Source organism: Malaclemys terrapin, chromosome 2, assembly GCF_027887155.1.
Source record: "Malaclemys terrapin pileata isolate rMalTer1 chromosome 2, rMalTer1.hap1, whole genome shotgun sequence".
Taxonomy (NCBI): domain Eukaryota; kingdom Metazoa; phylum Chordata; order Testudines; family Emydidae; genus Malaclemys; species Malaclemys terrapin.
Genome location: NC_071506.1, coordinates 286,497,272 through 286,523,580, shown reverse-complemented (window position 1 = coordinate 286,523,580; position 26,309 = coordinate 286,497,272). Strand labels below are relative to the sequence as shown.

At 59.3% G+C, this 26,309-nt stretch overlaps 1 protein-coding gene across 1 annotated transcript; it reads right to left on the bottom strand.

Annotated features, from left to right (window-relative positions):
• Window positions 1-1,860: 1,860 nt before the first annotated feature.
• On the bottom strand, window positions 1,861-26,095 carry LOC128831367 (zinc finger protein 585A-like). Its single transcript, XM_054017678.1, has 6 exons — window positions 25,963-26,095; window positions 23,520-23,646; window positions 21,950-22,063; window positions 14,980-16,896; window positions 4,051-4,161; window positions 1,861-3,065 (listed from the first exon to the last, which is right to left on the bottom strand). The coding sequence occupies exons 1-6, from the start codon at window positions 26,014-26,016 to the stop codon at window positions 1,996-1,998; spliced, it is 3,393 nt and encodes a 1,130-aa protein (XP_053873653.1). The 5' UTR covers window positions 26,017-26,095; the 3' UTR covers window positions 1,861-1,995.
• Window positions 26,096-26,309: the final 214 nt, after the last annotated feature.

Genomic DNA, 26,309 nt, shown 5'->3' with positions numbered 1-26,309 from the left:
AGGGGTTCCAAGTGTGGGAGCAGGCTCAGGGCAGGGGGTTGGGGTGCGGAAGAGAGTGCGGGCTCCAGGAGGGAGTTTGGGTGCGGAAGGGGGCTCAGGGCAGGGGGTTGGGGTGCAGGAGGGGGTGCGGGCTCCAGGAGGGAGTTTGGGTGCGGGAGGGGGCTCAGGGCAGGGTGTTGGGGTGTGGGAGGGGGTGCGGGCTCCAGGAGGGAGTTTGGGTGCGGGAGGGGGCTCAGGGCAGGGGGTTGGGGTGCGGGAGGGGGTGCGGGCTCCAGAAGGGGGTTTGGGTGCGGGAGGGAGCTCAGGGCAGGGGGTGGGGTGCGGGCTCCAGGGGGGAGTTTGGGTGCGGGAGGGAGCTCAGGGCAGGGGGTGGGGTGTGGGCTCCAGGGGGGAGTTTGGGTGTGGGAGGGGGCTCAGGGCTAAGGCTGGGGTGTGGGAGGTTGGGAGAGCTCCGGGAGGGGGCTCAGGGCTGGGGGTTGGGGTGCAGGAGGGGGTGCGGGCTCCAGGAGGGAGTTTGGGTGCGGGAGGGAGCTCAGGGCAGGGGGTTGGGGTGCGGGAGGGGGTGCAGGCTCCAGGAGGGAGTTTGGGTGCAGGAGGGAGCTCAGGGCAGGGGGTGGGGGTGCGGGCTCCAGGAGGGAGTTTGGGTGCGGGAGGGGGCTCAGGGCAGGGGGTTGGGGTGCGGGAGGGGGTGCAGGCTCCAGGAGGGAGTTTGGGTGCAGGAGGGAGCTCAGGGCAGGGGGTGGGGGTGCGGGCTCCAGGAGGGAGTTTGGGTGCGGGAGGGGGCTCAGGGCAGGGGGTTGGGGTGCGGGAGGGGGTGCAGGCTCCAGGAGGGAGTTTGGGTGCAGGAGGGAGCTCAGGGCAGGGGGTGGGGGTGCGGGCTCCAGGAGGGAGTTTGGGTGCGGGAGGGGGCTCAGGGCAGGGGGTTGGGGTGCGGGAGGGGGTGCGGGCTCCAGGAGGGAGTTTGGGTGCAGGAGGGAGCTCAGGGCAGGGGGTTGGGGTGTGGGAGGGGGTGCGGGCTCCAGGAGGGAGTTTGGGTGCGGGAGGGAGCTCAGGGCAGGGGGTGGGGGTGCGGGCTCCAGGAGGGAGTTTGGGTGCGGATGGGGGCTCAGGGCAGGGGGTTGGGGTGCGGGAGGGGGTGCGGGCTCCAGAAGGGAGTTTGGGTGTGGGAGGGGGCTCAGGGCTAAGGCTGGGGTTGGGGGCTGGGAGGTTGGGAGGGGGCTCAGGGCTGGGGCAGGGGGTTGGGGTGTGGGAGGGTGGGAGGGCTCCGGGAGGGGGCTCAGGGCAGGGGGTTGGGGTGCGGGAGGGTGGGAGGGCTCCGGGAGGGGGCTCAGGGCAGGGGGTTGGGGTGTGGACTCGGGGAGGGAGTTAGGGTGCGGAAGGGGGTTCAGAGTGCGGGCTCCAGCTATGTGGCACTTACCTCAGCCGGCTCCCAGTGAGTGGTGCAGTGGGCCTGAGGTAGGCTCCCTGCCTGCCCTGGCTCTGGGCGGCTCCTGGAAGCCGCCGGCCAATGGGAGCTGTGGAGCCAGCGTTCGCGGTGGGGGGCAGTGCGCAGAGCCTCCCTGGCTACCCCTGTGCCTAGGGGCCACAGGAACGTTTCTGGGAGCCACGCAGAGCCAGGGCAGGCAGGGAGCCTGCCTTAGCCCCGCTCCGCCGTCAGCCGGATGTTTAACAGCCCAGTCAGCAGGGTCCCTTTTCGACCCAGCGTTCTGGTCGAAAACTGGACGCCTGGCAACCCTACTGAGTACTTATGCAGGGCCAGCTGTCAGCAGGAGTTGGTGTGGGGCGTGCGCCGGGCAGCCTCCGGGCTGTGTCACGTCCTCTGGGGCCAGAGGCTAACACACAAAGCCAGGTAGGGCGGCGTGTGGGGAACGGTTTATTTCAGAGCACACTGAAGTTAGTGTGGGGCACCATGCCCAAGGCTCAGGGAGAGGCTGGGCCCAGTCACACCAGCCTGCAGTAGAGCACACAGCAGGCAGGCCCAGCCCACCGCTGTGGCTAGCACCTCGCGTGGTCAGACGCTCCCTTGGTGCCCTGTGCTCCAAGCCACTCCCTGGCCAGAGCAAGGGCTGGGTGTGGCGGGGGGCACGTGGCTTTCCCTGGCCTGGCTGCCTGCTCTGCGCTAGCTCCGGCAGGCGCTGGGCAATGGGTCCGCTGGTGGATGATAAGGAAGCCGTGCTTCTTGAATCCTTTGCCACACTTGGCACACACGAAGGGCTGGTCGGCCGTGCGGGCTCTCTCCCTCTCCCGCCGCCTGGCTGCCGGCGGCCCCCGTGGCCCCTCCTGCTGCCGGGCGCCCAGCCTGTCGTGGGTGATCTGGTGCATGATGAGGTTGGTGCTGCAGGTGAAGCTCTTGCTGCACTGTGGGCAGGGGTAGGGGCGCTCGCCGGTGTGCACGCGCTGGTGGATCAGTAGGTTGGTCTTGTACTTGAAATGCCGGCCGCACTCGGAGCAGGGGAAGGGGCGCTCGCCCGTGTGCGTGCGCTGATGGATGGCCAGGCTCGACTTGTAGCGGAAGCGCCGGCCGCACTCGGAGCAGAGGAAGGGGCTCTCCTTGCTGTGCACGCGCTGGTGCACCGTCAGGTCTCGCTTCTGCAGGAAACTCTTGCTGCACTCGGCGCACGCGTACGGCCGCACGCCGGTATGCACGCGCTGGTGCACCACCAGGTAGGTCTTATTCTTGAAGCTCTTCCTGCAGGAGGGACACATGAAGGGGCGCTCGCCCGTGTGGGCACGCAGGTGCACCCCCAGGCTGGTCTTGTAGCTGAAGGTGCGGCCACACTGCGGGCAGACGTAGGGCTTCTGCAGCGTCTCCCCGCTGTGCACGCGCTGGTGCAGCATGAAGCTGTTGGGGCAGGAGAAGCTCCGGCCACACTCCGTGCAAATCAACAGCACTTTCTGCTCCTGGGTCTTCTTGTGGGCCAGCCGCTCGGCCCGCTGGTGGAAGCTCTCCCCACGCCTCGTGCACTCATAGTCCTGCTCCGCCTTCACCTCCCCAGGCAGAGGGAGCCAGCACATGTCGAACGCCTCCTCCGATGGCTTGTCTTTGACTGGCTGCTCTGCAGTAGCTGTGGGGACAGAGTCAGGGGTGAGCTCCTGGGATGCCAGCTCCCCAACTACTAGGGCTGAGACACCCGAGTCCCACGGATCCTGGCCCCCTCTGTGCAGGAATAACCGTACGCACGTGTGTGCGTGCATGGAGAGACCCCCAGGAGAAAAATTCCTGATCCTACCTAGTTCTCATTGGCACTTTCCAACCCAGAGCTCAAAGCCTTGCACAAAGCCGCACCCTTCGCCCCCTTTCCCAGATTGTGGAAACGAAGGCGAGGGCGATGACTTGCCCAAGGCAGAGCTGGGAACAGACGCTACATCTCCCAAGTCCCAGTCCAGTGCTCTGGCCGCTAGGTCTCACCCAGGCCAGTTTCATTTAGTCTAGAGCACAAAGTGGAATGTGTTAATCATAGCCCATGATTACGGCACGGCTCCACTCCGAGTTAAGGCTCTCTGGGTGCCCCTACATTACCATGCTCGGATTTCAGGTCAAACTTAAGACAGTTTCCTGGGTTTGTAGCACCTGGTGTGGGGAGAACGGCACTGTGCCGGGGGTGGATTTCACCCTGCATCACGGACACGTGCTCTCAAGCTGAACTCCAGCTTAAGGCAGGTTTTCTCCAGGGATGTAACAGCGTTTTCCATGCCTGCACTGAGCGCTCTGGGACACACCCTGCACGTGACGGCTCCAGCGGACACACGGGTGCCAGAGGAGTGCCGGCACATGCACAGACAGAGGTGGGTCATGGCACGTCACACCCGGCAGAAATCACATAGAGCACAAGGCACCCATGTTCTCTGATACATTGCCACTAACTGGGCACAGCCTGGCCTCTGGGGTGCCAAGTACCCAACTCCCAATGACGCGCACAAGGGTGCCCAGCAGGATGAGGCCCTGTGTGATCCCTCTGCACTGGGGGGTGTCACCCTTTCCGAAGCAGCAGGCAGGTGCTTTTCCTGTGTCCCGCCCGTGCCCGGCTCTGAGCGAGGGACCGGATGTACCTGCCAGAGCCTTGGCTGCTCTCGCTCTCTCCTTGGACAGCTCGTAGTAGTGGTGTCGCGCTGCGCGTTTCTTGCGTGCACTGATGTGGCCTCTCCGGCGCATGGCTGCAGCTGGGCGTTACAGCACAGCATGGGAACAGCAGAAAGCACAGCGCCCCAGCTCCCCGAGCAGTAGCTAGGAGACTCCCCGACACGGCAGGTTGGGGCAGCCTTGCTGAGCGTCCTGTAAACGAACCAAACATTCCCAATGATCCCTTACGCCAGAGACAATCAGCCATGAACTGGCCCCCCTTCAGCACACGACGGGCTCCGAGGATGGGGAACTAACCGCTGCAGTCTGCGCGAGTGGCTGGTGTAGCAGGGGAACGGGTTACTGGGAGCAAGGACTGTGGCTGGACAGGCTTGTTTTGAGTTGCTCCCTTCGGAAGCTTGGATCCAGCAGCCCTGGCTCTCCCCTGCTCCTGAAGGTCTCAGCTGCCTGCCTCCTCCGCACCCCGCAGAGTGTGTGAGGGCTGCTGGCTCCCCGCTCCCAGAATCTCCATGGCCTGGAAGGGGGGAGGAGGCCTGGGTTGTGTCGCACACCTACACTCTGCAGGCAGGGCTGGATTAAGGAATAGGCAGTACAGGTCTGGTTCCTGGAGTGTCACGCTGGCATCAGAATCATGGCTGGTGGATTGTGTGTTTGGCTGTTTTTTTAAGTTGTGTTCCTAGCCCTCACTGTTGTGAAGAAAAGCTTGAAAACATGTAGAGAGTAAGTGGTCCAAATGTCTGCCTGAACCTGCACACAGCTTCCATCGGGGGAGGAGTCGAGGGAACCATGGGCCTCACCGCCACCACCAGGGCTGATCAGACTCCTGCTGACGGGCTTGGACCGGGGCTTCTTGTATACGAGGGGCTCCCAGGAGGAGATGGGCTGAGGGCCCCGGAGTGCCTTAAGCCAGCCCCATCGGTGTGGGAATGTCAATCAGGTGAGAAGGGTGGCAAGGACTAAGGGACCTAATTGCATGGTTGCTGCCTTACTGGCTCCAGGGGTGTGGGTTTTGTGGCACTCGGGCGGGGTTTTGAAAGGACTCCTGCATTCTCCTAGCGCAGCAAACAGCGATGGGTTTTGTGTGAAGGGGATTCTCCATCTTCCTCCAATAACAAGACACCCTCCACTAGTCCAACAACATTTCCCCCCTATGTAAAGCTGCCTCGTGTTGCCTCCCACTGGTGGCAAACTCTCCAGAGCAGGCGTGGGGTGCTTGGAATCAGACACCCCGTATCCCGGGGAGGCCTTGATCTGTACTGAAGAGTTCTAGGCTGCTCATCCCCTGCTGCAGAGCACCAGCTTGGCCAGCTACACACCCCCCCAACAATGCTACTTGAACTGGTAACACGGTGGAGTTAAAGGCACAGAATATTTCACTAACAATACAGGAAGACCAGGGAGGGAGAGGAGTTATTTAAGTTAAGTGCCAATGTGGACACAAGAATAAATGGATACTAACTGGCCATCAATAAGTTTAGACTTGAAATTAGGCAAAGGTTTCGAACCATCAGAAGAGTGAAGTTCTGGTCCTCTGAACAGCCTCCCAAGGGGAGCAGTGAGGGCAAAAACCAGAACTGCCTTCGAGCCTGACCTTGATAAGTTTTTGGAGGGGATGTATGATGAGGCTGCCTAAAACGGCATGGAGCCCATCTGCAACTGCTAGCAGCAAATAGCTCCAACAGCCGGTGATGGGACACGAGATGTTACAACAGAGAATTCTCTCCCATGTGTCTGGCTGGTGGGTCTTGTGCACGTGCTCAGGGGTCAGGAAGGAACTTTCCCCCAGGTCAGATTAGCAGAGACCCTGGGGGGTTTCACCTTCCCCTGCAGCATGGGACTCAGGTCACTTACAGGTTTAAACTAGTGTAAACGGGGGATTCTCTGTAACTTGAAGTCTTTAAGTCATGATGTGAGCACGTCAGTAACTCAGCCAGAGGTTAGGGGTCTATTACGGGAGTGGGTGGGTGAGGTTCGGTGGCCTGCAATGTTCAGGGCAGAGTAGATGAGCATGATGGTCCCTTCTGGCCTTAAAGTCTATGAGAAGCCTCAGGTGTATTCCCTGAATTGCTGTTTGCCATCTGCAGTGACCACACTGACTTTACCTGAACATAATACGCCGTCTTCCAATTTAATCAAAGTTGTTCCGAACTTCAGCTCCAAGCAACACACAGTTCTTTCCCCTGAGCTGGTATTTGCTCTGGGCGATCCCCACTTTGCAGGGCCTGCACTGAGCCAGGTCTCTGCGGCCACATGGCACTTACGCTGCAGGCTGGCTCTACCGCCCGCCCCGTTGTGGGGTTGCTCCGCACACGGCCAGGGTGCCCGTAGTGGGCAATCTCAGAGCTCCCTGTGGAGCAGGGCGGGGGCTCAACCCCTGCAGCCGTCGCCCGTGGTGCCCCGGGAGCCAGGCCGGCGTGGGCGGAATCGCCAAGCTGACCCAGTGGTGGGGCCCTGGGGGGACACAGAACTGGGCCAGGCAGCCCCCAGGACAGCGCCCCGGGGAGACGCTGCACATGGGGGAGCGCCCGATGGCTCCAGGACAGCGCCGTGCTCCGAGTGATCAGCTGGAGCCCTGCCCCGTCCCCATGGCAACGCCCCGGCCTCCCCTCACCTGAGTGCCGCCCGTCCCCATGGCAACGCCTCACGCGCCCCCCCCGTCCCCATGGCAACGCCCCGGCCTCCCCTCACCTGAGCGCCGCCGGTCCCCATGGCAACGCCTCACGCGCCCCCCCCCCCGTCCCCATGGCAACGCCCCAGGCGTCCCCTCACCTGAGCGCCCCCCCTCCCCATGGCAACGCCTCACGCGCCCCCCCCGTCCCCATGGCAACGCCTCACGCGCCCCCCCCCCCCCCGCAGCGGGGGCCGTGGGGGGCTCCGAGCCGCAAACCAACCTCTCCTCTCCCCGCCGCCCGCTCGGATCGCACGCGGCCTCTCAACCCGCCTCGGGGGCTCCGCCCTGGGAGCCGCGGCGGCCCCTCTAGCCCTCACAGCCCCGCTCTATGGTTCATCCGCGGCCCCTCTAGCCCTCACAGCCCCGCTCTATGGTACATCCGCGGCCCCTCTAGCCCTCACAGCCCCGCTCTATGGTACATCCGCGGCCCTTCTAGCCCTCCCGGGGCCGCGCGGCTCTATGGTGTGGAGCCGCTCTGCTCTATGGCCGTTCACTGCAGACACGGGGCAGCGCCACGTGCCCGTCCCCACTGACGCCGCTGCTGCTTTGAGGCCCAAGCCTGGGCCAGCGCCCTCCAGCCCCACCCCGGGGTGCCAGCCCCTCCCACCCCGCCCCGAACAGCCCCCTGCGCGGGGCCGAGTCCTGGCCCATGGGGTCACTGCATCCCCCCACCGACGGGCCAGCAGCACCCGTCCTAGCGCGGCGTCTCCCAGCCCCACCACCCCGCCCCGGACAGCCCCCTGCGGGCCAGCAGCACCCGTCCTAGCGCGGCGTCTCCGGGCCCTCCCACCCCGCCCCGGACAGCCCCCTGCGGGACAGCAGCACCCGTCCTAGCGCGGCGTCTCCCAGCCCCACCACCCCGCCCCGGACAGCCCCCTGCGGGACAGCAGCACCCGTCCTAGCGCGGCGTCTCCCAGCCCCACCACCCCGCCCCGGACAGCCCCCTGCGGGCCAGCAGCACCCGTCCTAGCGCGGCGTCTCCCAGCCCCACCACCCCGCCCCGGACAGCCCCCTGCGGGACAGCAGCACCCGTCCTAGCGCGGCGTCTCCCAGCCCCACCACCCCGCCCCGGACAGCCCCCTGCGGGCCAGCAGCACCCGTCCTAGCGCGGCGTCTCCCAGCCCCACCACCCCGCCCCGGACAGCCCCCTGCGGGACAGCAGCACCCGTCCTAGCGCGGCGTCTCCCAGCCCCACCACCCCGCCCCGGACAGCCCCCTGCGGGACAGCAGCACCCGTCCTAGCGCGGCGTCTCCCAGCCCCACCACCCCGCCCCGGACAGCCCCCTGCGGGCCAGCAGCACCCGTCCTAGCGCGGCGTCTCCCAGCCCCACCACCCCGCCCCGGACAGCCCCCTGCGGGACAGCAGCACCCGTCCTAGCGCGGCGTCTCCCAGCCCCACCACCCCGCCCCGGACAGCCCCCTGCGGGCCAGCAGCACCCGTCCTAGCGCGGCGTCTCCCAGCCCCACCACCCCGCCCCGGACAGCCCCCTGCGGGCCAGCAGCACCCGTCCTAGCGCGGCGTCTCCCAGCCCCACCACCCCGCCCCGGACAGCCCCCTGCGGGACAGCAGCACCCGTCCTAGCGCGGCGTCTCCCAGCCCCACCACCCCGCCCCGGACAGCCCCCTGCGGGCCAGCAGCACCCGTCCTAGCGCGGCGTCTCCCAGCCCCACCACCCCGCCCCGGACAGCCCCCTGCGGGCCAGCAGCACCCGTCCTAGCGCGGCGTCTCCCAGCCCCACCACCCCGCCCCGGACAGCCCCCTGCGGGCCAGCAGCACCCGTCCTAGCGCGGCGTCTCCCAGCCCCACCACCCCGCCCCGGACAGCCCCCTGCGGGCCAGCAGCACCCGTCCTAGCGCGGCGTCTCCCAGCCCCACCACCCCGCCCCGGACAGCCCCCTGCGGGCCAGCAGCACCCGTCCTAGCGCGGCGTCTCCGGGCCCTACCACCCCGCCCCGGACAGCCCCCTGCGGGCCAGCAGCACCCGTCCTAGCGCGGCGTCTCCCAGCCCCACCACCCCGCCCCGGACAGCCCCCTGCGGGCCAGCAGCACCCGTCCTAGCGCGGCGTCTCCCAGCCCCACCACCCCGCCCCGGACAGCCCCCTGCGGGCCAGCAGCACCCGTCCTAGCGCGGCGTCTCCCAGCCCCACCACCCCGCCCCGGACAGCCCCCTGCGGGACAGCAGCACCCGTCCTAGCGCGGCGTCTCCCAGCCCCACCACCCCGCCCCGGACAGCCCCCTGCGGGACAGCAGCACCCGTCCTAGCGCGGCGTCTCCGGGCCCTCCCACCCCGCCCCGAACAGCCCCCTGCGCGGGGCCGAGTCCTGGCCCATGGGGTCACTGCATCCCCCCACCGACGGGCCAGCAGCACCCGTCCTAGCGCGGCGTCTCCCAGCCCCACCACCCCGCCCCGGACAGCCCCCTGCGGGCCAGCAGCACCCGTCCTAGCGCGGCGTCTCCCAGCCCCACCACCCCGCCCCGGACAGCCCCCTGCGGGACAGCAGCACCCGTCCTAGCGCGGCGTCTCCCAGCCCCACCACCCCGCCCCGGACAGCCCCCTGCGGGACAGCAGCACCCGTCCTAGCGCGGCGTCTCCCAGCCCCACCACCCCGCCCCGGACAGCCCCCTGCGGGACAGCAGCACCCGTCCTAGCGCGGCGTCTCCCAGCCCCACCACCCCGCCCCGGACAGCCCCCTGCGGGCCAGCAGCACCCGTCCTAGCGCGGCGTCTCCCAGCCCCACCACCCCGCCCCGAACAGCCCCCTGCGGGACAGCAGCACCCGTCCTAGCGCGGCGTCTCCCAGCCCCACCACCCCGCCCCGGACAGCCCCCTGCGGGCCAGCAGCACCCGTCCTAGCGCGGCGTCTCCCAGCCCCACCACCCCGCCCCGGACAGCCCCCTGCGGGCCAGCAGCACCCGTCCTAGCGCGGCGTCTCCGGGCCCTACCACCCCGCCCCGGACAGCCCCCTGCGGGCCAGCAGCACCCGTCCTAGCGCGGCGTCTCCCGGCCCCACCACCCCGCCCCGGACAGCCCCCTGCGGGCCAGCAGCACCCGTCCTAGCGCGGCGTCTCCCAGCCCCACCACCCCGCCCCGGACAGCCCCCTGCGGGCCAGCAGCACCCGTCCTAGCGCGGCGTCTCCCAGCCCCACCACCCCGCCCCGGACAGCCCCCTGCGGGCCAGCAGCACCCGTCCTAGCGCGGCGTCTCCCAGCCCCACCACCCCGCCCCGGACAGCCCCCTGCGGGCCAGCAGCACCCGTCCTAGCGCGGCGTCTCCCAGCCCCACCACCCCGCCCCGGACAGCCCCCTGCGGGCCAGCAGCACCCGTCCTAGCGCGGCGTCTCCCAGCCCCACCACCCCGCCCCGGACAGCCCCCTGCGGGCCAGCAGCACCCGTCCTAGCGCGGCGTCTCCCAGCCCCACCACCCCGCCCCGGACAGCCCCCTGCGGGCCAGCAGCACCCGTCCTAGCGCGGCGTCTCCCAGCCCCACCACCCCGCCCCGGACAGCCCCCTGCGGGCCAGCAGCACCCGTCCTAGCGCGGCGTCTCCCAGCCCCACCACCCCGCCCCGGACAGCCCCCTGCGGGCCAGCAGCACCCGTCCTAGCGCGGCGTCTCCGGGCCCTACCACCCCGCCCCGGACAGCCCCCTGCGGGCCAGCAGCACCCGTCCTAGCGCGGCGTCTCCCAGCCCCACCACCCCGCCCCGGACAGCCCCCTGCGGGCCAGCAGCACCCGTCCTAGCGCGGCGTCTCCCAGCCCCACCACCCCGCCCCGGACAGCCCCCTGCGGGCCAGCAGCACCCGTCCTAGCGCGGCGTCTCCCAGCCCCACCACCCCGCCCCGGACAGCCCCCTGCGGGACAGCAGCACCCGTCCTAGCGCGGCGTCTCCCAGCCCCACCACCCCGCCCCGGACAGCCCCCTGCGGGACAGCAGCACCCGTCCTAGCGCGGCGTCTCCGGGCCCTCCCACCCCGCCCCGAACAGCCCCCTGCGCGGGGCCGAGTCCTGGCCCATGGGGTCACTGCATCCCCCCACCGACGGGACAGCAGCACCCGTCCTAGCGCGGCGTCTCCGGGCCCTCCCACCCCGCCCCGAACAGCCCCCTGCGCGGGGCCGAGTCCTGGCCCATGGGGTCACTGCATCCCCCCACCGACGGGACAGCAGCACCCGTCCTAGCGCGGCGTCTCCGGGCCCTACCACCCCGCCCCGGACAGCCCCCTGCGGGACAGCAGCACCCGTCCTAGCGCGGCGTCTCCCAGCCCCGCTGGGGTGTGGTGGGTTCTCCAGCAGGGACAGGTTTTCCATCCAGGCTGCAGGTTTTTCTACCAGCTCTGCTCTAGGAGTTCGTGTGGGGCAGGTCTCTGGCCTGTGGCACACAGGAAGTCAGACGTGATGATCACAAGGGCCCCTTGGGGCCTTGGAGTCTATTTGATGTTAAAGTCAGCATATTTTCTGCTCCTCCAGCATTTCCCATTGTCACCGTACTGTAGGACTGTGTGCTAACACCCCCAGACGGATCTGCTGGACGAGTGTGGAAGTGGGAGCATTGGAGGTGGGAAAAAGGAGAAGGCAGGCTGGGATTGTAGGAGAAGCACATTCGATGGATGTTCTTATTAAAACGATGAGCCACAAGCAGCTACCACTGTTGGCAGGCAATGGCCCTCCTCAGGGTTCAGAGTCAACTCCCCATTGAGATGAATGCAGCGGGGCGCCCCCCTCAGGGCTACTGTCTCAGGCGACCTGCTGCCTCAGACAGACAGCTCTGAGTCCGTTACACTGGGCTGATGGTTGCAAATTTTCTTCACAGCTACAAGGGTTAGGAGGTCTGAAGCCCATGGAGCTGTGCTGATTGACCCAAGCTGAGAGCCTGGCCCGGAGCTGCTATACAAGAGCTTAGCACTTCCTCAGCTGTGGACCAGATCCCAGTCCCTATAGCCGCCAGTAGGGGCAGCCCTGAGCCCCCCCAGCCTCAGGCTGTGGCTCTCGGGGCTACGGTCCCACTGGAGAAGGCTCCCAGGGTTTGTTTCCATCTGTTTATTTCATCCTCTCCCCCCATAGTCTCTGTTTTAGGGAGTTATTGTCCCTGAATGGCATCACTTGCCCATGCTGCGGGCCTCTGGGATTCCTCTCTCCCTGGGGACCCCCTGGCTCCAGCTTAGACACAATTCCCAGGCTGGGGCCTGCAGAGCCTGCTTTGGGAAGAGAATCACCGTCTGGGGGGCACGGCCAGATCCTCCAAGCTATTTAGTTACCCAAGTCCCATTGGGAATTAGGCACCTAGACATCTTGGAGGATCTGGGGCTCAGTGCCCGGCTCTGACCCTGACAACGTCCCTCAGCCCTGTGCAGGGGAAAGGGGGAGGGGGGGGCGGAGGGCTCCCCAGGGAAGGATTTGGGCTCAGCCTCTACACTAGAATCATTTTTAAAGGTTCATTTCACTGTGTGTGAGAAGTTATACAACTACTGAAAACTGGACTGGCTGGAGGGGAGAGGATGGCCTGTGTCTGAACCATGGAGGTACCAAGGCAGTGTCTGAGGTCACGGGGTGACATTTGTTCTCTGATAAAAAGCAAATCTAGAATTCCCTAATGCTAGCCCCTTGCTGCCGCACCGCCCCCCGCCCCTCCCAAATCCTCCTGGCGGGTCCCTGCCAGACAGGGGCTCTCGCTGCAGGGGACTGGAGCTTAGCTGGAGGGATGAGGGCTGGAAATAGATTGGGAGTTACTGGAGGAAGGGACCGACCCTTTGTGCTGCATTTGTACAGCAGCTAGTGGGGTCCTGGGCCGGGACCAAGGCTCCTAGACACTACAGCGATAGAAATTAAATAATTGTCACCATCACAGAAGAGCTGCCCCTCTTTGGAACATCACAAAACAGCCCAGCTCACCCCCGCCTCCTTTGCAAATATCTGGCCCCTGTCCTCACCCTGCAGAGGCACCAGCACGGAGCCCTCGTGCCTGTCTCGGTGAGTCTCTTGCGGTCATTCTGCCAATTACATCTGCTCAGCCGGGGAGAACGAGACTGCAATGTCCTCCAAGGGCACAGAGGGGGTCAGCTCAGCGCCTCGTGCCCTGGGCCCAGCGGGCTTGGGCTCTGTGCAGGGGAGGGGGGCAGAGAGACCAGCAGGGCCCAGGCCCAGCCACCTTAGGCACGATGTGGGGTAGGGGTGTGTGGGACGCACCTGCAGAAGCCCAGGCCGCAGCGCAAACCCCAGCCCCCCATCCATGGATCCCCCCAACCCAGCTGCCCGGCTCCAGCTCCAGCCTGTGAATATACAAGGGACAGTAACTGAGTAACAGTGACCCCAATAGAACTAGGTTCAGCAGCCTCTGGCGCTAAGCTACCTAAAAATGACACGGGGACACGAAACTTTAGAAAGAGAGATTGCAATAAAAAGGAGGTCAGTCAAAAAGGCCCTCTGGGGAAAAGTAACGTCCTTAGAGGTGGCATGGATGCTACTTAAGAAAGGAATAAGAGTATCCCAAGACGTGGGCCATGAACAAAACAGGGAACCAGGAAGGCAAAGACTAAACTAATAGGGCAAAATGGCAGGGTCAAGAGACTAGTTAAGTCACACAGAAACCCTTCAAAACTCGGCAATTGGACCCTATCAAAGGCAACAAATAAGAGAAGAGGGGACCGTTAGATCATCTAGTCTGACCTGTATAGCACACGCCCTAGAATTTCACCCACTTACCCCCATGCTGAGCCCAGTCGTTTGTGTTTGGCTACACTATCCTCCGGCAGGAATCCAGTCTGGATTTGAAGACATCAAGATGGAGAATCCATCACTTTCATTGGTAATTTGTTCAGTGGTTAGTCACCCTACTGTTAACTTTGTGCTTTAGTTCTAAGTTGAATTTGCCTGGCTATACATTCCTGTCACTGGTTCTTGTTCTGCCTTTCTGCACGAGATGAAAGAGCCCTTCGGGATGTGATATTTTGTCTCTGTGTAGATCTTTACGTTCAAGTCTACAGCTTGATCTTTTTGTTAAACTGCACAGACTGAGCTCTTAAGGGATTTTTTCCAGCCCCTGAACCACTTGTGACTACTGCTTGTAGAATGTAAATGGGAAATGGGTGACCCAAACTCGCCTTCTTAATCCCAAGTACTGTATAATATCGGCCACTTGGGTTGGGCCATCACAGAAGAAGGGAAGATGATTCTCAACTCTTCCCAACAACTTGATCTAGGAACAAAGAACAATAATAGAAAAAGGATTTTAAAGCAATAAGGAGCCTATACATCTCTCACCTAAAGCCTCATCGCATTGGGATGGAAGGCCAAGCTTCTTCGGAGTGCCACACACAGACATCTGTTTGGTGGGCAGAGACTTTTTAATGTCCTTTTTCCATGACACCTCCTAAAGATAAGGTCAGGATGACAGGGTGATGGACAGAGATGTTTGATGTACAAGGTAAAGCGTAGTAACTACCATGTTGGAGGGGCAATATGTAACAGTGTATAAAAGAAGGGTCACAGAGGGGGTGTCTTTGTCCAGCCGAGGGGGGAATGGAAAGTCCCGCTGCTCACTGAGCTGCTCCATTGTCACTGACATCCACGTGCCTGTGTACCTGTAGACATTGATCCGGGGAGCTAGGATTGTGCTTCGTCGACAATAAACCTGGCTAGGTGCCTTCGCTACAAAGCGAGTCTTGTGGTCTTTGTGGGCAGTTTGATGGCTGTGTGCTCTGTCGCTAGCCGCATAGAGCTGGGCCAGCACACAGAAAGAATCCACACACGCAGCCAACAACTAACAACGGGGAACTTCTGTTCTCCCTTTGTCATAACATAACAAGGGACATTCAAAGAAATGAAAGAGTGGCAAACTGAAAACTGATCAAAAGCAAAGACTCACACAGTGCGCAATTAACCTGTGGAACTCATGACAGCAGGATGCTGTTACGGGCAAGAATTTAGAAAAGGTTAAAAACATTTATTGAACGAAGATATCCAAAGTTATAATTAATGCTAACAGATATTCTGAAGGGATATTAAACCTTGTACTTCAGGGTTTAAGCAATTTTCTAATGATTAGGATGAGACCTAATATTGGCCAGGAATGGGGGGGGGGGGGGGGGAGGAGGAGAGAGATTATCCTACATTTGCCTAGTGTGCAATTCTTACACCTTCCTCCAATGCATCTGGTGCTGCTCACGGTCAGAGCCAGGTCACTGGGCTGGCAGGACCTTGGGCCTGATCCAGTGTGATCATTCCTGTGTCAATAGGAGTTTTGCTGGAGTACAGGCTGGGAAAGCCCTTCCAGCTTCGGGCTGGCACACACGAGCTGCTTCCACCTCGTGTGGACACTCTGGTGTTTTTGCAGCGTCCCCTTGACAGTGAAGCGCTTCCCGCACTCGGTGCAAGTGAAGGGCCGCTCCCCTGTGTGGATCCGCTGGTGCATTTTGAGGTTGCTCTTGGTGGTGAAGCTTTTCTCGCACTGGGTGCAGGTGAACGGCCGTTCCCCCGTGTGCACTCGCTGGTGCGTCAGGAGGTTGCCCGGCTGCGTGAAGCATTTCCCACACTGGCTGCACACGTATGAGCGCTGCCTGGTGTGGATCCTCTGGTGCATCGTGAGGTCCCTGGTGGAGGCAAATCTCTCCTTGCACTCAGCACATGCAAAGAGCTTCTCACGCACGTGGCTTTTCTGGTGCATGTTGAGCGTGCCCTTCTTGGCGAAGCTCTTCCCGCACTGACAGCAGGTGAACGGGCGCTCCCCCGTGTGGCGCCGCTGGTGGGTCAGGAGATTCACCTTCTGAGTGAAGCTCTTCCCACACTCTGCACACTGGAAAGGCCGCTCCCCCATGTGCACCCTCTGGTGCAGTTTGAGGTTGTCTTTCCTGGTGAAACGTTTCCCACACTCAGTGCACGGGAACAGCTGCTCCCTGCCGTGTGTCCTGCTGTGCACCTTCAGAACGGCCTTGCTGATGAAGCACTTCCCGCATTCGGGGCAGGGGAACTGATGTTCTCCCGTGTGCAGCCTCTTGTGCAGCTTCAGAAATTCGTTCTGAACGAAGCCCTGGCCGCACTCGGTGCACACGAAGGGCAGCTCCCCGCTGTGCAAGCGCTGGTGCATTTTGAGGGTGGCCTGGGCGATGAAGCCCTTTCCACACTCGGTGCATGTGAAGGGCCGCTCCCCCGTGTGGATCCACTGGTGCATTTTGAGGTTGCCCTTGGTGGTGAAGCTTTTCTCGCACTGGGTGCAGGTGAACGGCCGTTCCCCCGTGTGCACTCGCTGGTGCGTCAGGAGGTTGCCCGGCTGCGTGAAGCATTTCCCACACTGGCTGCACATGTATGAGCGCTGCCTGGTGTGGATCCTCTGGTGCATCGTGAGGTCCCTGTTGGAGGCAAATCTCTCCTTGCACTCAGCACATGCAAAGTGCCACTCACGCACGTGGCTCTTCTGGTGCGTGTTGAGCGTGCCCTTCTGGGCAAAGCTCTTCCCACACTGACAGCAGGCGAACGGGCGCTCCCCTGTGTGGCACCGCTGGTGTGTCAGGAGATTCACCTTCTGAGTGAAGCTCTTCCCACACTCCGTGCACTGGAAAGGCCGCTCCCCCGTGTGCACCCTCTGGTGCAGTTTGAGGATGTCTTTCCTGGTGAAACGTTTCCCACACTCAGTGCACAGGAACAGCCTCTCCCCGCTGTGCAGGCGCTGGTGCATTTTGAGGTTGCCCGGGGCGATGAAGCTCTTTCCGCACTCGGTGCACACGAAGGGCCGCTCCCCACTGTGCATGCGCTGGTGCATTTTGAGGTTGCCCTTGGTGGTGAAGCATTTCCCGCACTGGCTGCAGGGAAACAGCCCCTCCCCTGTGTGCACTCGCTGGTGTATTTTGAGGTTGCCCTTCGTCATACAGCTCCTTCCGCATTCCGGGCACGAGAATGGTTTCCTCCCCGTGGGCTCTCCCTGCTGGGCAGTCAGGCGTGTCCGCCCCTGCCGGCTGGCTCTGTGTCTCTGGGGCCTGAGGAGGGGCATGAGTTTTTCCTGCATAATATTTCTCTGCTGCTTTTGTGATTTGCTCTGACTTTTGTATCTTTGCTTTTTCCTTGAGTGCTGGTGGAGGTCCCCTCCAGTCTGTTCTGGGGATGTCTTGGGAAGATCCAGGGTTCTAGAACCTTCCTCATCGTCATCCTTCATCTCACCATCTGCTGCAGAGAGAAAAGCCCTGGTGTTATCTCCTGAGCTAGTGACCAAGGGAAACTCCTGATGTTCAGCACATTCCATTCCCAACCGCAGCCCAAGGAACCTGTCTCTTGGAAAAGCCTCCCTGCCCTCAGCTCCTGGGAAGCTACCCCCTTCAAGGAGTGGTTCCACTAACTACAGAGAAGCAGGTCTCAGTGCTTCCTCGAGTGTCTATTGGCAAAGACACAGCCAGTGGGAAAAGACTGCCTTCGTGTTGCATTTGACTGAACACGAATTGCTGCCATGAGGCTGAGCTCAGAATAGTCTCCACAGCGATCCCACATGGTGGAAGTTAGCATTGCTTTCTCCACCAGACTAACGAAGGGATCAGGTCCCAATGGACAGCTCAGGAAGTCCATAGAATCATAGACTTTAAAGTCAGAAGGGACCATTATGATCATCTAGTCTGACCCCCTGCACAACGCAGGCCCCAGAATCTCACCCACCCACTCCTGTATCAAACCTGTGTCTGAGCCACTGAAGTCCTCAAATCATGGTTTAAAGATCTCAAGGTGCAGAGAATCCTCCAGCAAGTGACCCGTGCCCCACGCTGCAGAGGAAGGCGAAAAACCTCCAGGGCCTCTGCCAATCTGCCCTGGAGGAAAATTCCTTCCTGACCCCAAATATGGCGATCAGCTAAACCCTGAGCATGTGGGCAAGACTCACCAGCCAGCACCCAGGAAAGAATTCTCTGTAGTAACTCCGATCCCACCCCATCTAACATCCCATCACAGGCCATTGGGCATATTTACCGCTAATAGTCAAAGATCAATTAATTGCCAGAATTAGGCTATCCCATCATACCATCCCCTCCATAAACTTATCAAGCTTAGTCTTGAAGCCAGATATGTCTTTTGCCCCCACTACTCCCCTTGGCAGGCTGTTTCAGAACTTCACTCCTCTGATGGTTAGAAACCTTCCTCTAATTTCAAGTCTAAACTTCCTGATGGCCAGTTTATATCCATTTGTTCTTGTGTCCACATTGGTACTGAGCTTAAATAATTCCTCTCCCTCCCTGGTATTTATCCCTCTGATATATTTACAGAGAGCAATCATCTCTCTCCTCAGCCTTCTTTTGGTTAGGCTAAACAAGCCAAGCTCTTTGAGTCTCCTTTCATAAGACAGGTTTTCCATTCCTCAGATCATCCTAGTAGCCCTTCTCTGTACCTGTTCCAGTTTGAATTCATCCTTCTTAAACATGGGAGCCCAGAACTGCACACAGTAAGTAAGTATGTTACGCGCTCCCCCCGGACCTGACCCACAGAGGATGTGAGGCTGTTGCAAGCACTGGGTCAAGAGCCGGACTCCTTAGCTCAAGCTCTCGGTACTATGGAGGTCCCTGGTGTCAGCCATGCAGCAATGCATGAATGATTCCAAAACGCAGCCATCTGCACTTGAGAGCAGAGGGCTCTAGACACGTTTCAAAGCCCCCTGGAATACTAGGCAGTGTTTGTGAACCGTCTTTGCTCTAGGCTGGTGAGACTCTCAGTTTAGGTTGATTGTGAAACAGCGAGATTGCTCGGATAGGCCGAGTGCAGGGAAGTCACGAGGGCTTGAACCAGAGGGTGGAAAGAACCTAGGTAGGGACAGAGGGGCTGGCTGCCTCTCACCAGACCCATCACAGTCTTCGGCCTGATCTACACTACGGAGTTAGGTCGACGTAAGGCAGCTTGTTTCGACCTAACTGTGTAAGTGTCTACCCCACAATATTCCTCCTGCCGCTTTAACTCGTCTGCTACGCCAACCTAATAAATCCACCTCCACAAGACGCACAGTGCTTAGGTCAACATAGTGGCAGCATAGACTTTGTGTTGCCTACGTTGACTTTAATGGTCTCCAGGAAGTGTCCTATCATGACCGTTCTGGTCAGTTTTGAACTCCACTGCCCGGCAGCCAGGTACACAGGTATCTGCCCCTCCCCTTTAAAGCCCTGAGAATTTTTGAAATTCCATTTCCTATTTGCTCAGTCTGGATAGCTCACGTACCAACTGCCCAGCTGACCGTGCCAACTCCACACGGCAAACACACTCCTGCCTGGAGTACACGGCAGATGTGGATCTCCTGGGTCTGAGGAGAGAGGAGGCTGTGTAGGCACAGCTCCGATCCAGTTGTAAGAACTTTGACATCTACGACCAGATTGCTCGGGGCACAAAGGACTATGATAGGGACACACAGTAGTGCCGCGTGAAAAGGGCAAATCTAGTGCCCATCTATAAAAAGGGAAATAAAAACAACCCAAGAAACTACAGACCAGTTAGTTTAACTTCTGTGCCAGGGAAGATAATAGAGCAAGTAATTAAGGAAATCATCTGCAAACACTTGGAAGGTGGTAAGGTGATAGGGAACAGCCAGCATGGATTTGTGAAGAACAAATCATGTCAAACCAATCTGATAGTTTTCTTTGATAGGATAACGAGTCTTGTGGATAAGGGAGAAGCGGTGGATGTGGTATACCTAGACTTTAGTAAGGCATTTGATACGGTCTTGCATGATATTCTTATCGATAAACTAGGCAAATACAACTTAGATGGGGCTACTATAAGGTGGGTGCATAACTGGCTGGATAACCGTACTCAGAGAGTTGTTATTAATGGTTCCCAATCCTGCTGGAAAGGCGTAACGAGTGGGGTACCACAGGGGTCTGTTTTGGGACCGGCTCTGTTCAATATCTTCATCAACGACTTAGATATTGGCATAGAAAGTACGCTTATTAAGTTTGCGGATGATACCAAACTGGGAGGGATTGCAACTGCTTTGGAGGACAGGGTCATAATTCAAAATGATCTGGACAAATTGGAGAAATGGTCTGAGTTAAACAGGATGAAGTTTAACAAAGACAAATGCAAAGTGCTCCACTTAGGAAGGAACAATCAGTTTCACACATACAGAATGGGAAGAGACTGTCTAGGAAGGAGTATGGCAGAAAGGGATCTAGGGGTTATAGTGGACCACAAGCTAAATATGAGTCAACAGTGTGATGCTGTTGCAAAAAAAGCAAACGTGATTCTGGGATGTATTAACAGGTGTGTTGTGAGCAAGACACGAGAAGTCATTCTTCCGCTCTACTCTGCTCTGGTTAGGCCTCAGCTGGAGTATTGTGTCCAGTTCTGGGCACCGCATTTCAAGAAAGATGTGGAGAAATTGGAGAGGGTCCAGAGAAGAGCAACAAGAATGATTAAAGGTCTTGAGAACATGACCTATGAAGGAAGGCTGAAAGAATTGGGTTTGTTTAGTTTGGAAAAGAGAAGACAGAGAGGACATGATAGCAGTTTTCAGGTATCTAAAAGGATGTCATAAGGAGGAGGGAGAAAACTTATTCACCTTAGCCTCTAGGGATAGAACAAGAAGCAATGGGCAGCTATGACCATGGGGATATGGTCTTCACTGAGGTTTAATCTCGAGAGTAAACAGTAAAAATGGCCAAAGGCACATTCAACAGTCATTCTGCACCTGCCAAGCCTGTTGTTGAAGCACTCTTTGCTGTTGTCGAGGTGGCCAGTGTATGGCTTCATGAGCCATGGTAGTAAGGCGTAGGCTGGGTCTCCCAGGATCACTATTGGCATTTCCACATCCTCAGTGGTAATCGTCTGGTCTGGGAAAAAAGTCCCTGCTTGAAGCCTTCTTCTGCACAAGTCTGTGTTCCTAAAGAGGTGTGCGTCATGCACCTTCCCTGACCGGCCTGCGTTGATGCCGGTGAAAGAACCCCGGTGATCCACCAGCGCTTGTAATACCATGGAAAAGGATCCCTTTCTATGATGTACTCCGTCGCAAGGTGGTCTGGGACCAAGATAGGGATGTATGGGCCATCGATGGCCCCCTTCAGTTTGGGAACCCCATTGCTGCAAAACCATCCACTATTTCCTGCACATTGCCCAGAGTCACTGTCCTTTGTAGCAGGATATGATTAATGGCCCCACACGCTTACATCACAGCAACACCCACGGTGCATTTCCCAACTCCCAAGCAATTCCCGACTGATGGGTAGCAATCTGGCGTTGCAAGCTTCCACACAGTGAGCGCCACTCACTTTTCCACCGTGAGTGCCGCTCTCATTTTGGTGTCCCTGAGCTGGAGGGCTGGGGCGAGCTCCACACACAGTTCCAGGAACGTGGCCTTGCACATCCAAAAATTCTGCAGCCACTGCTTGTCATCCCACATCTGCATAACAATGCGATCCCACCAGCCACTGCTTGTTTCTCAGGTCCAGAACCGGCGATCTACTGTGTGCAGTTGCTCGGTAAATGCCAACAGCAATCTTGAATTGTTTCTTTCCACGGCACACAGCAAGGCAGCCTGCAAAGAACTGTCATACTCCTCGCAGCTCTGGAACTACTGCAGGATCAGCCGTGTTGTGTTCATAACACTCAGCACAACACTGAAGAGCAGCGCAGGATCCAGGAGTCTCACGGAGATGGCGGACGCACAGGCTTGCCGGAAAAAAGTGTGAAACGTAACAGGATACCCGTGGAATGATGGGATGGAGAAAACTGCATCATGGGATGCTGAACTCGTATTGTAACTCGCCCCTGCGTGACTGTTCCTTGCCCATGAGGCATTGCAAACCCTTCCCAGAACACCGCGCACTAGATGGTGGTGAGTTGCACAGTGGGGTAGCCACCCACAGTGCACTGCTCTCTGTGTCGATGCAAGCACTGCTAGTGTGGATGCACACTGCCGACACACGGAGCGTAGTGTGGACACACAACAGTGGTTTAAGTCCTGCGACGGCTGTACATTGACGTAAATTAAGTCGACTTAATTTTGTAGTGTAGACAAGGCCTTACTCCCCTTTAACTCTTCCCATAGGAATAACCCAGTTTTGACAGCTCTCCCTAACCTGCTCAGACCCCTTGCCATCTTCCCTGCCCTTCTCCAATGTCACCTACAAGTGGTCACAGCTGCATCCAGGGCCCGGGAAAGCCAGCCATTGTTTGAAACATTCTTTGACCCGGAGCGATTTCCCTGGGCTTTGAGCCCATCCCTCCATCTCCCCCAGCTCTTGGCATTTTCATGACTCACCTGAGCAGGGTTTCTGGGTTGTGCTTCTCTCTTCCCAGCCCCAGGGACCCTCCACACAAGGCTCTTCCCCTCGCTCCATCTGGCAGATGATCTCAGGTTTGACAACAGGATGCCCTGTGCAGGGGGCAGAGAATTGCAGCCTGGTGAGTGACCAACTCGGGAGGAGTAGGTTTCCTGGCTGTGGGTTCACCCTGGCTTATGAAGAGCAGTTTGTGATCAGGTCTGTGGGCCTGATTCTGTAGTACCTTTACTCCACAAGCAGCCCAGCAAGTAAGCACAGAACCCTGAGAATCTCTGCTGTCCAACTGTGACGTTATTGACATAAACTGGGACCATATAGATCATTGTTGCAACCAAGGTCCTGTAGTGGCACCAAATCTTGTATAAAGGGGGTCAAATGGGGTGTCTAGGACAAGGTTATGGTTTACTGGTTATGATTATGCTGTCTATATGTGTGTATCAGTTTTGTAGTTGAAGTTATGAATATTGGCTCTATACTGTCTGTATTTCAAACTTATGCTATGCTTCTGGGTGACATCCCAGACAAGCTGAGATTAGCTCTGCCTAGCCTGCTTGATGGCCCATTAAGGACCATCAGCTATACAATGGACCCATTGAGAGAAGGCAAATATGCCTTGAGACTCAGCAAAGTATGCAGGAACTTGCCCATGTGACTCCAGACTCCATTTTGCTGTAATTTTCCACAGTAAGAACAAAGAGGTGTTCTTACACCTGGAAAACACTATATAAGGTGGATGCCTCATCTCCATCTTGTCTTCAATCCTGCTCCTTACCTCTGGAGGGACTTTGCTACAAGCTGGAGCTTTGAACAAAGGACTGAGGACCCATCCCAGCGGGGGATGTTCCAGAGACTTGATTTGAACCTGCAGTTTATTCCATCGCTGCTGCAAGCCTGAACCAAGAACTTAGCCATTACTGTATGTAATTGATTCCATTTAACCAATTCTAACTCTCATCTCTATCTTTTTCCTTTTATGAATAAACCTTTCAATTTTAGATTCTAAAGGATTGGCAACAGCGTGATTTGTGGGCAAGATCTGATTTGTATATTGACCTGGGTCTGGGGCTTGGTCCTTTGGGATCAGGAGAACCTTTTTTCTTTTATTTGGGTATTGGTTTTCATAACCATTTGTCCCCATAACGAGTGGCACTGGTGGTGATACTGGGAAACTGGAGTGTCTAAGGAGATTGCTTGTGAGACTTGCGGTTAGCCGGGGGGTGAGACCGAAGTCCTCTTAGTCTGGCTGGTTTGGTTCGCCTTAGAGGTGGAGAAACCCCAGCCTTGGGCTGTAACTGCCCTGTTTGAGCAATTTGTCCTGAGTTGGCATTCTCAGTTGGGTTCCGCCAGAGCCGCATTGTCACACCAACATAAACCCTTCTAGCTACGGGGCCAAGAGCCCTCGGGGGGTGGGGGGGGCGTCAGAGCACAGCATTTCCAGGGTCTGAGATTCTTCTCAGCCTCAGTGAAATGTGCGCTGAGCTGCTCTGACATCTCCTGGCTCTGTCCCAGACCCCCGGCCCTGAGAGAAGAGTGGGAAAGGAGCCTCACCCAATGAAGCCACCAGCTCGTAATTCTCCTTCATCACGTCCCGGTACAGCTCCCTCTGCCATTTGGCTAACTCCGCCCACTCCTCCGGGGAGAAATAGACCGCCACGTCCTCAAACACCACCGGCACCTGCAACAACATTGCAAATCCTCTTGGTGAAGGACTGGGAATTGCTACCGGTGAAAAACACTGGGTGGATGCTCGGAATTAGCGTTAGGATTAGAGCACGCAGCCCTAGCTCAGGAACTACACACCCAGAACTCGCACTGGTTCCAAACCCCTTTCAAGTCCCATCCTCACTCTGCCTGCACAGGGGCCCACTGAGCCCCATTTAAATCCAACGCATTTAATAATTATTAATAATTAGCAGTCACTAATTAGTTCTCTGAATGACCAGCTTGGACAAAGCTCTGGGGGTAAAGCTGGAGGCGTTATGCAGACAGAACTACACAGGATCGTTTCAGGGGGCAAGACAAAGATGTCACATTTATTATGACACAATTTGATTTATAACCAGTAACTAATACCTACACACACACACACACACAGATGTTCTGCTGCTGCATAGTTACCAGTCCTGAACGTAGCTTGAGTCCGTGGCTTGAGTTTGCAGCTTGGGTTCGTAGCTTCTGGTGGTAACTGGCCAGGAAAGCCGGGCACAAGGACGAGCTGGGTCTCTGTTGGGCACACCGATGCCCTTCCATGTTGGCAGCAGAACGTTACCCTCTGAAATTTTCCATCTCACCCATCCTTTTTGTAGGCTTTAGTTTGAATCCAGAGTCCATAGGTCTTGCTGCATCACGCTGCCTCTGGGTTTGGTGTGATTGATCACCTGTCGTGACTTTCAGCCTCGGTCCTGGCTTTGATCTTCCATCTATTGTACCTTTGTTCTTTTCTTTTTAGGGTGGACTCTTCTCACTTTGTTAGGGCTGTTGTCTGCATCTTCCGCCGTTGGTGTTTGAACTCTATTTTATCAGGACAGGCTGGCGCTGGAGGTCAATTCCATCATCCATACATACCTCATTCACACATCTAAACTAAACTAATAAGATTGCAGCAGGGTTTGCAACAATGAAGGTTGCAGCAGGGTTTGCAAAATGGAGTGAGCGTTTTAAAATGGGGTTTGAATTACAGTATGGCAAACAGTGACAGAAGTTACAATATAGACAAGTGTAATGAATGGCAAGCAATGAACAGAAGTTACAATACTGAAACGGTGCAAGTCTCAGTGATTTAAGCAGGAATTGGATTGACAGTGAAACTTACAAGGGCAACTGGTTGAACACTGTGACTCTTAACAAGCATCTTAATTGTCAATTAGCCAGTTATTGGGGTAACTGGTTTTATGAATGAATGTTGTTTCATTCATAAAACTTTACTTATGAAGTTACATTAATAAAGTGAACAATTAAAAACAATGATCAGTTCTACAGAGGGGAGGAGCCTTTTCATTCCTGGCTAACGCTGCCAGGAGTCACACAACTACCGGGCCTGCCCTGTCTGTTCCTTGGGGAATTCCTCCTTGGTGGACGAGAAGGCGGCGTGTGCCCCGGGGTGAGCGAGGAGCGGAGCCAGGGCATTGTACTGGGTAGAGAGAGGAGACTCACACTTGGGATGTGGACCAGTGTCCACAGGGGCTGGTGCCAGACTCCTGAACTGATTTTGTTTGTGCCCAAGCTGGAGAGGAGAAATCCGGCACCCTGTCCCAGCGCCCCACGCTGCTCTCCCGGGCAGGGTCGGAGCAAAGCCCCCACTGACAGCATGGCCAGAGCCGCAGGCCCCAAGCCAGGAGATGTTAAAACCACCCTGCCCCGGGGCATCTCGCCCACCCTCCCAGCTGTCGGGGGCTCTGGGGTCAGGCCTGTCTCCCCAAAGCCGGGCTGGGGATGTCAGACAACCACGAGTGTCCTGAGACGGGCGCTGAGAGAACCGCCAGTGCCCCCGGACCCCAGAGACCAGCCTGGCCTCGGGGGCTGCCTGGGTTCCCCCGGGCGAGGGGTGGAGGGATCCCACCCCCATCTCCACACCCCGGGTGCCCCCCCACACTCCTCCCCCTCCCTCCTGCCCCCCCGCGCTCCTGCCCCCCTCCCAGGTGCCCCCCACGCTCCTGCCCCCCCTCCGCGCTCCTGCCCCCCGCCCCCCCCGGGATCTCCCCCCCGCGCTCCCGGGTGCCCCCCCCCGGGATCTCCCCCCCGCGCTCCCGGGTGCCCCCCCGGCGCGGGGGGGGGCTGCCCTAGTAAAGATGGCCGCCGACTCCCGAGCCTGGCTGCCCCCAGGGCAGATGGCGGCGGCGGGGAGGGGCCCGGGACCCCCGGCCGAGCGGGGAGCCATGGGGCGGACAAGGGCCCCTCCCGCCAGCGGGTCCGGGACTGGCCGCAGCGTCTCTCCGCGGCGCTGGGGCGGATCGGGGTCACTGAGCCCCCCTCCCCCCGGGGCCAGCGCTACCTGTGCAGAGCCGCCTGCGCCCATCGCCCTGGCCTCGGGCCTGGGCCCCGCCATCCGGCTCCCGCCGCCCGCCCGGCCGGGCTTTGTATCTGCCGCTCCCAGCGGCTCCTCCGGCAGGAAGAGGCGGGCCGGGGCCGGGTTAGCGCAGTCGGACCCAGCCGCGTCAGACCCGCTGCATGGGCCTGGGGGAGGGAGACCCCCCCCCCGGGCACCGCCCGGACCCTCCTCCTGCAGGCTGGGGCGGGGCCTGGATTCACCCCTCCCCCCTCCCCGTGCCACTCAGGGACTCCCTGGGGCCCTCCACCCCAGAGCTGGCTGCTTTCCGCAGGGCACCACTGGTTTGCAAA

Excerpts from the sequence above, each read along its gene's own strand:
- LOC128831367 (XM_054017678.1), bottom strand. The coding sequence starts at position 26,016 with ATGGCGGGGCCCAGGCCCGAGGCCAGGGCGATGGGCGCAGGCGGCTCT. Across the intron at positions 23,647-25,962 it reads GCGCAGGCGGCTCTGCACAG|GTGCCGGTGGTGTTTGAGGA; the intron begins GTAGCGCTGGCC and ends ATGTTGTTGCAG. Across the intron at positions 4,162-14,979 it reads CCAGCCTGTACTCCAGCAAA|CTGCAGCCATGCGCCGGAGA; the intron begins ACTCCTATTGAC and ends TGTAACGCCCAG.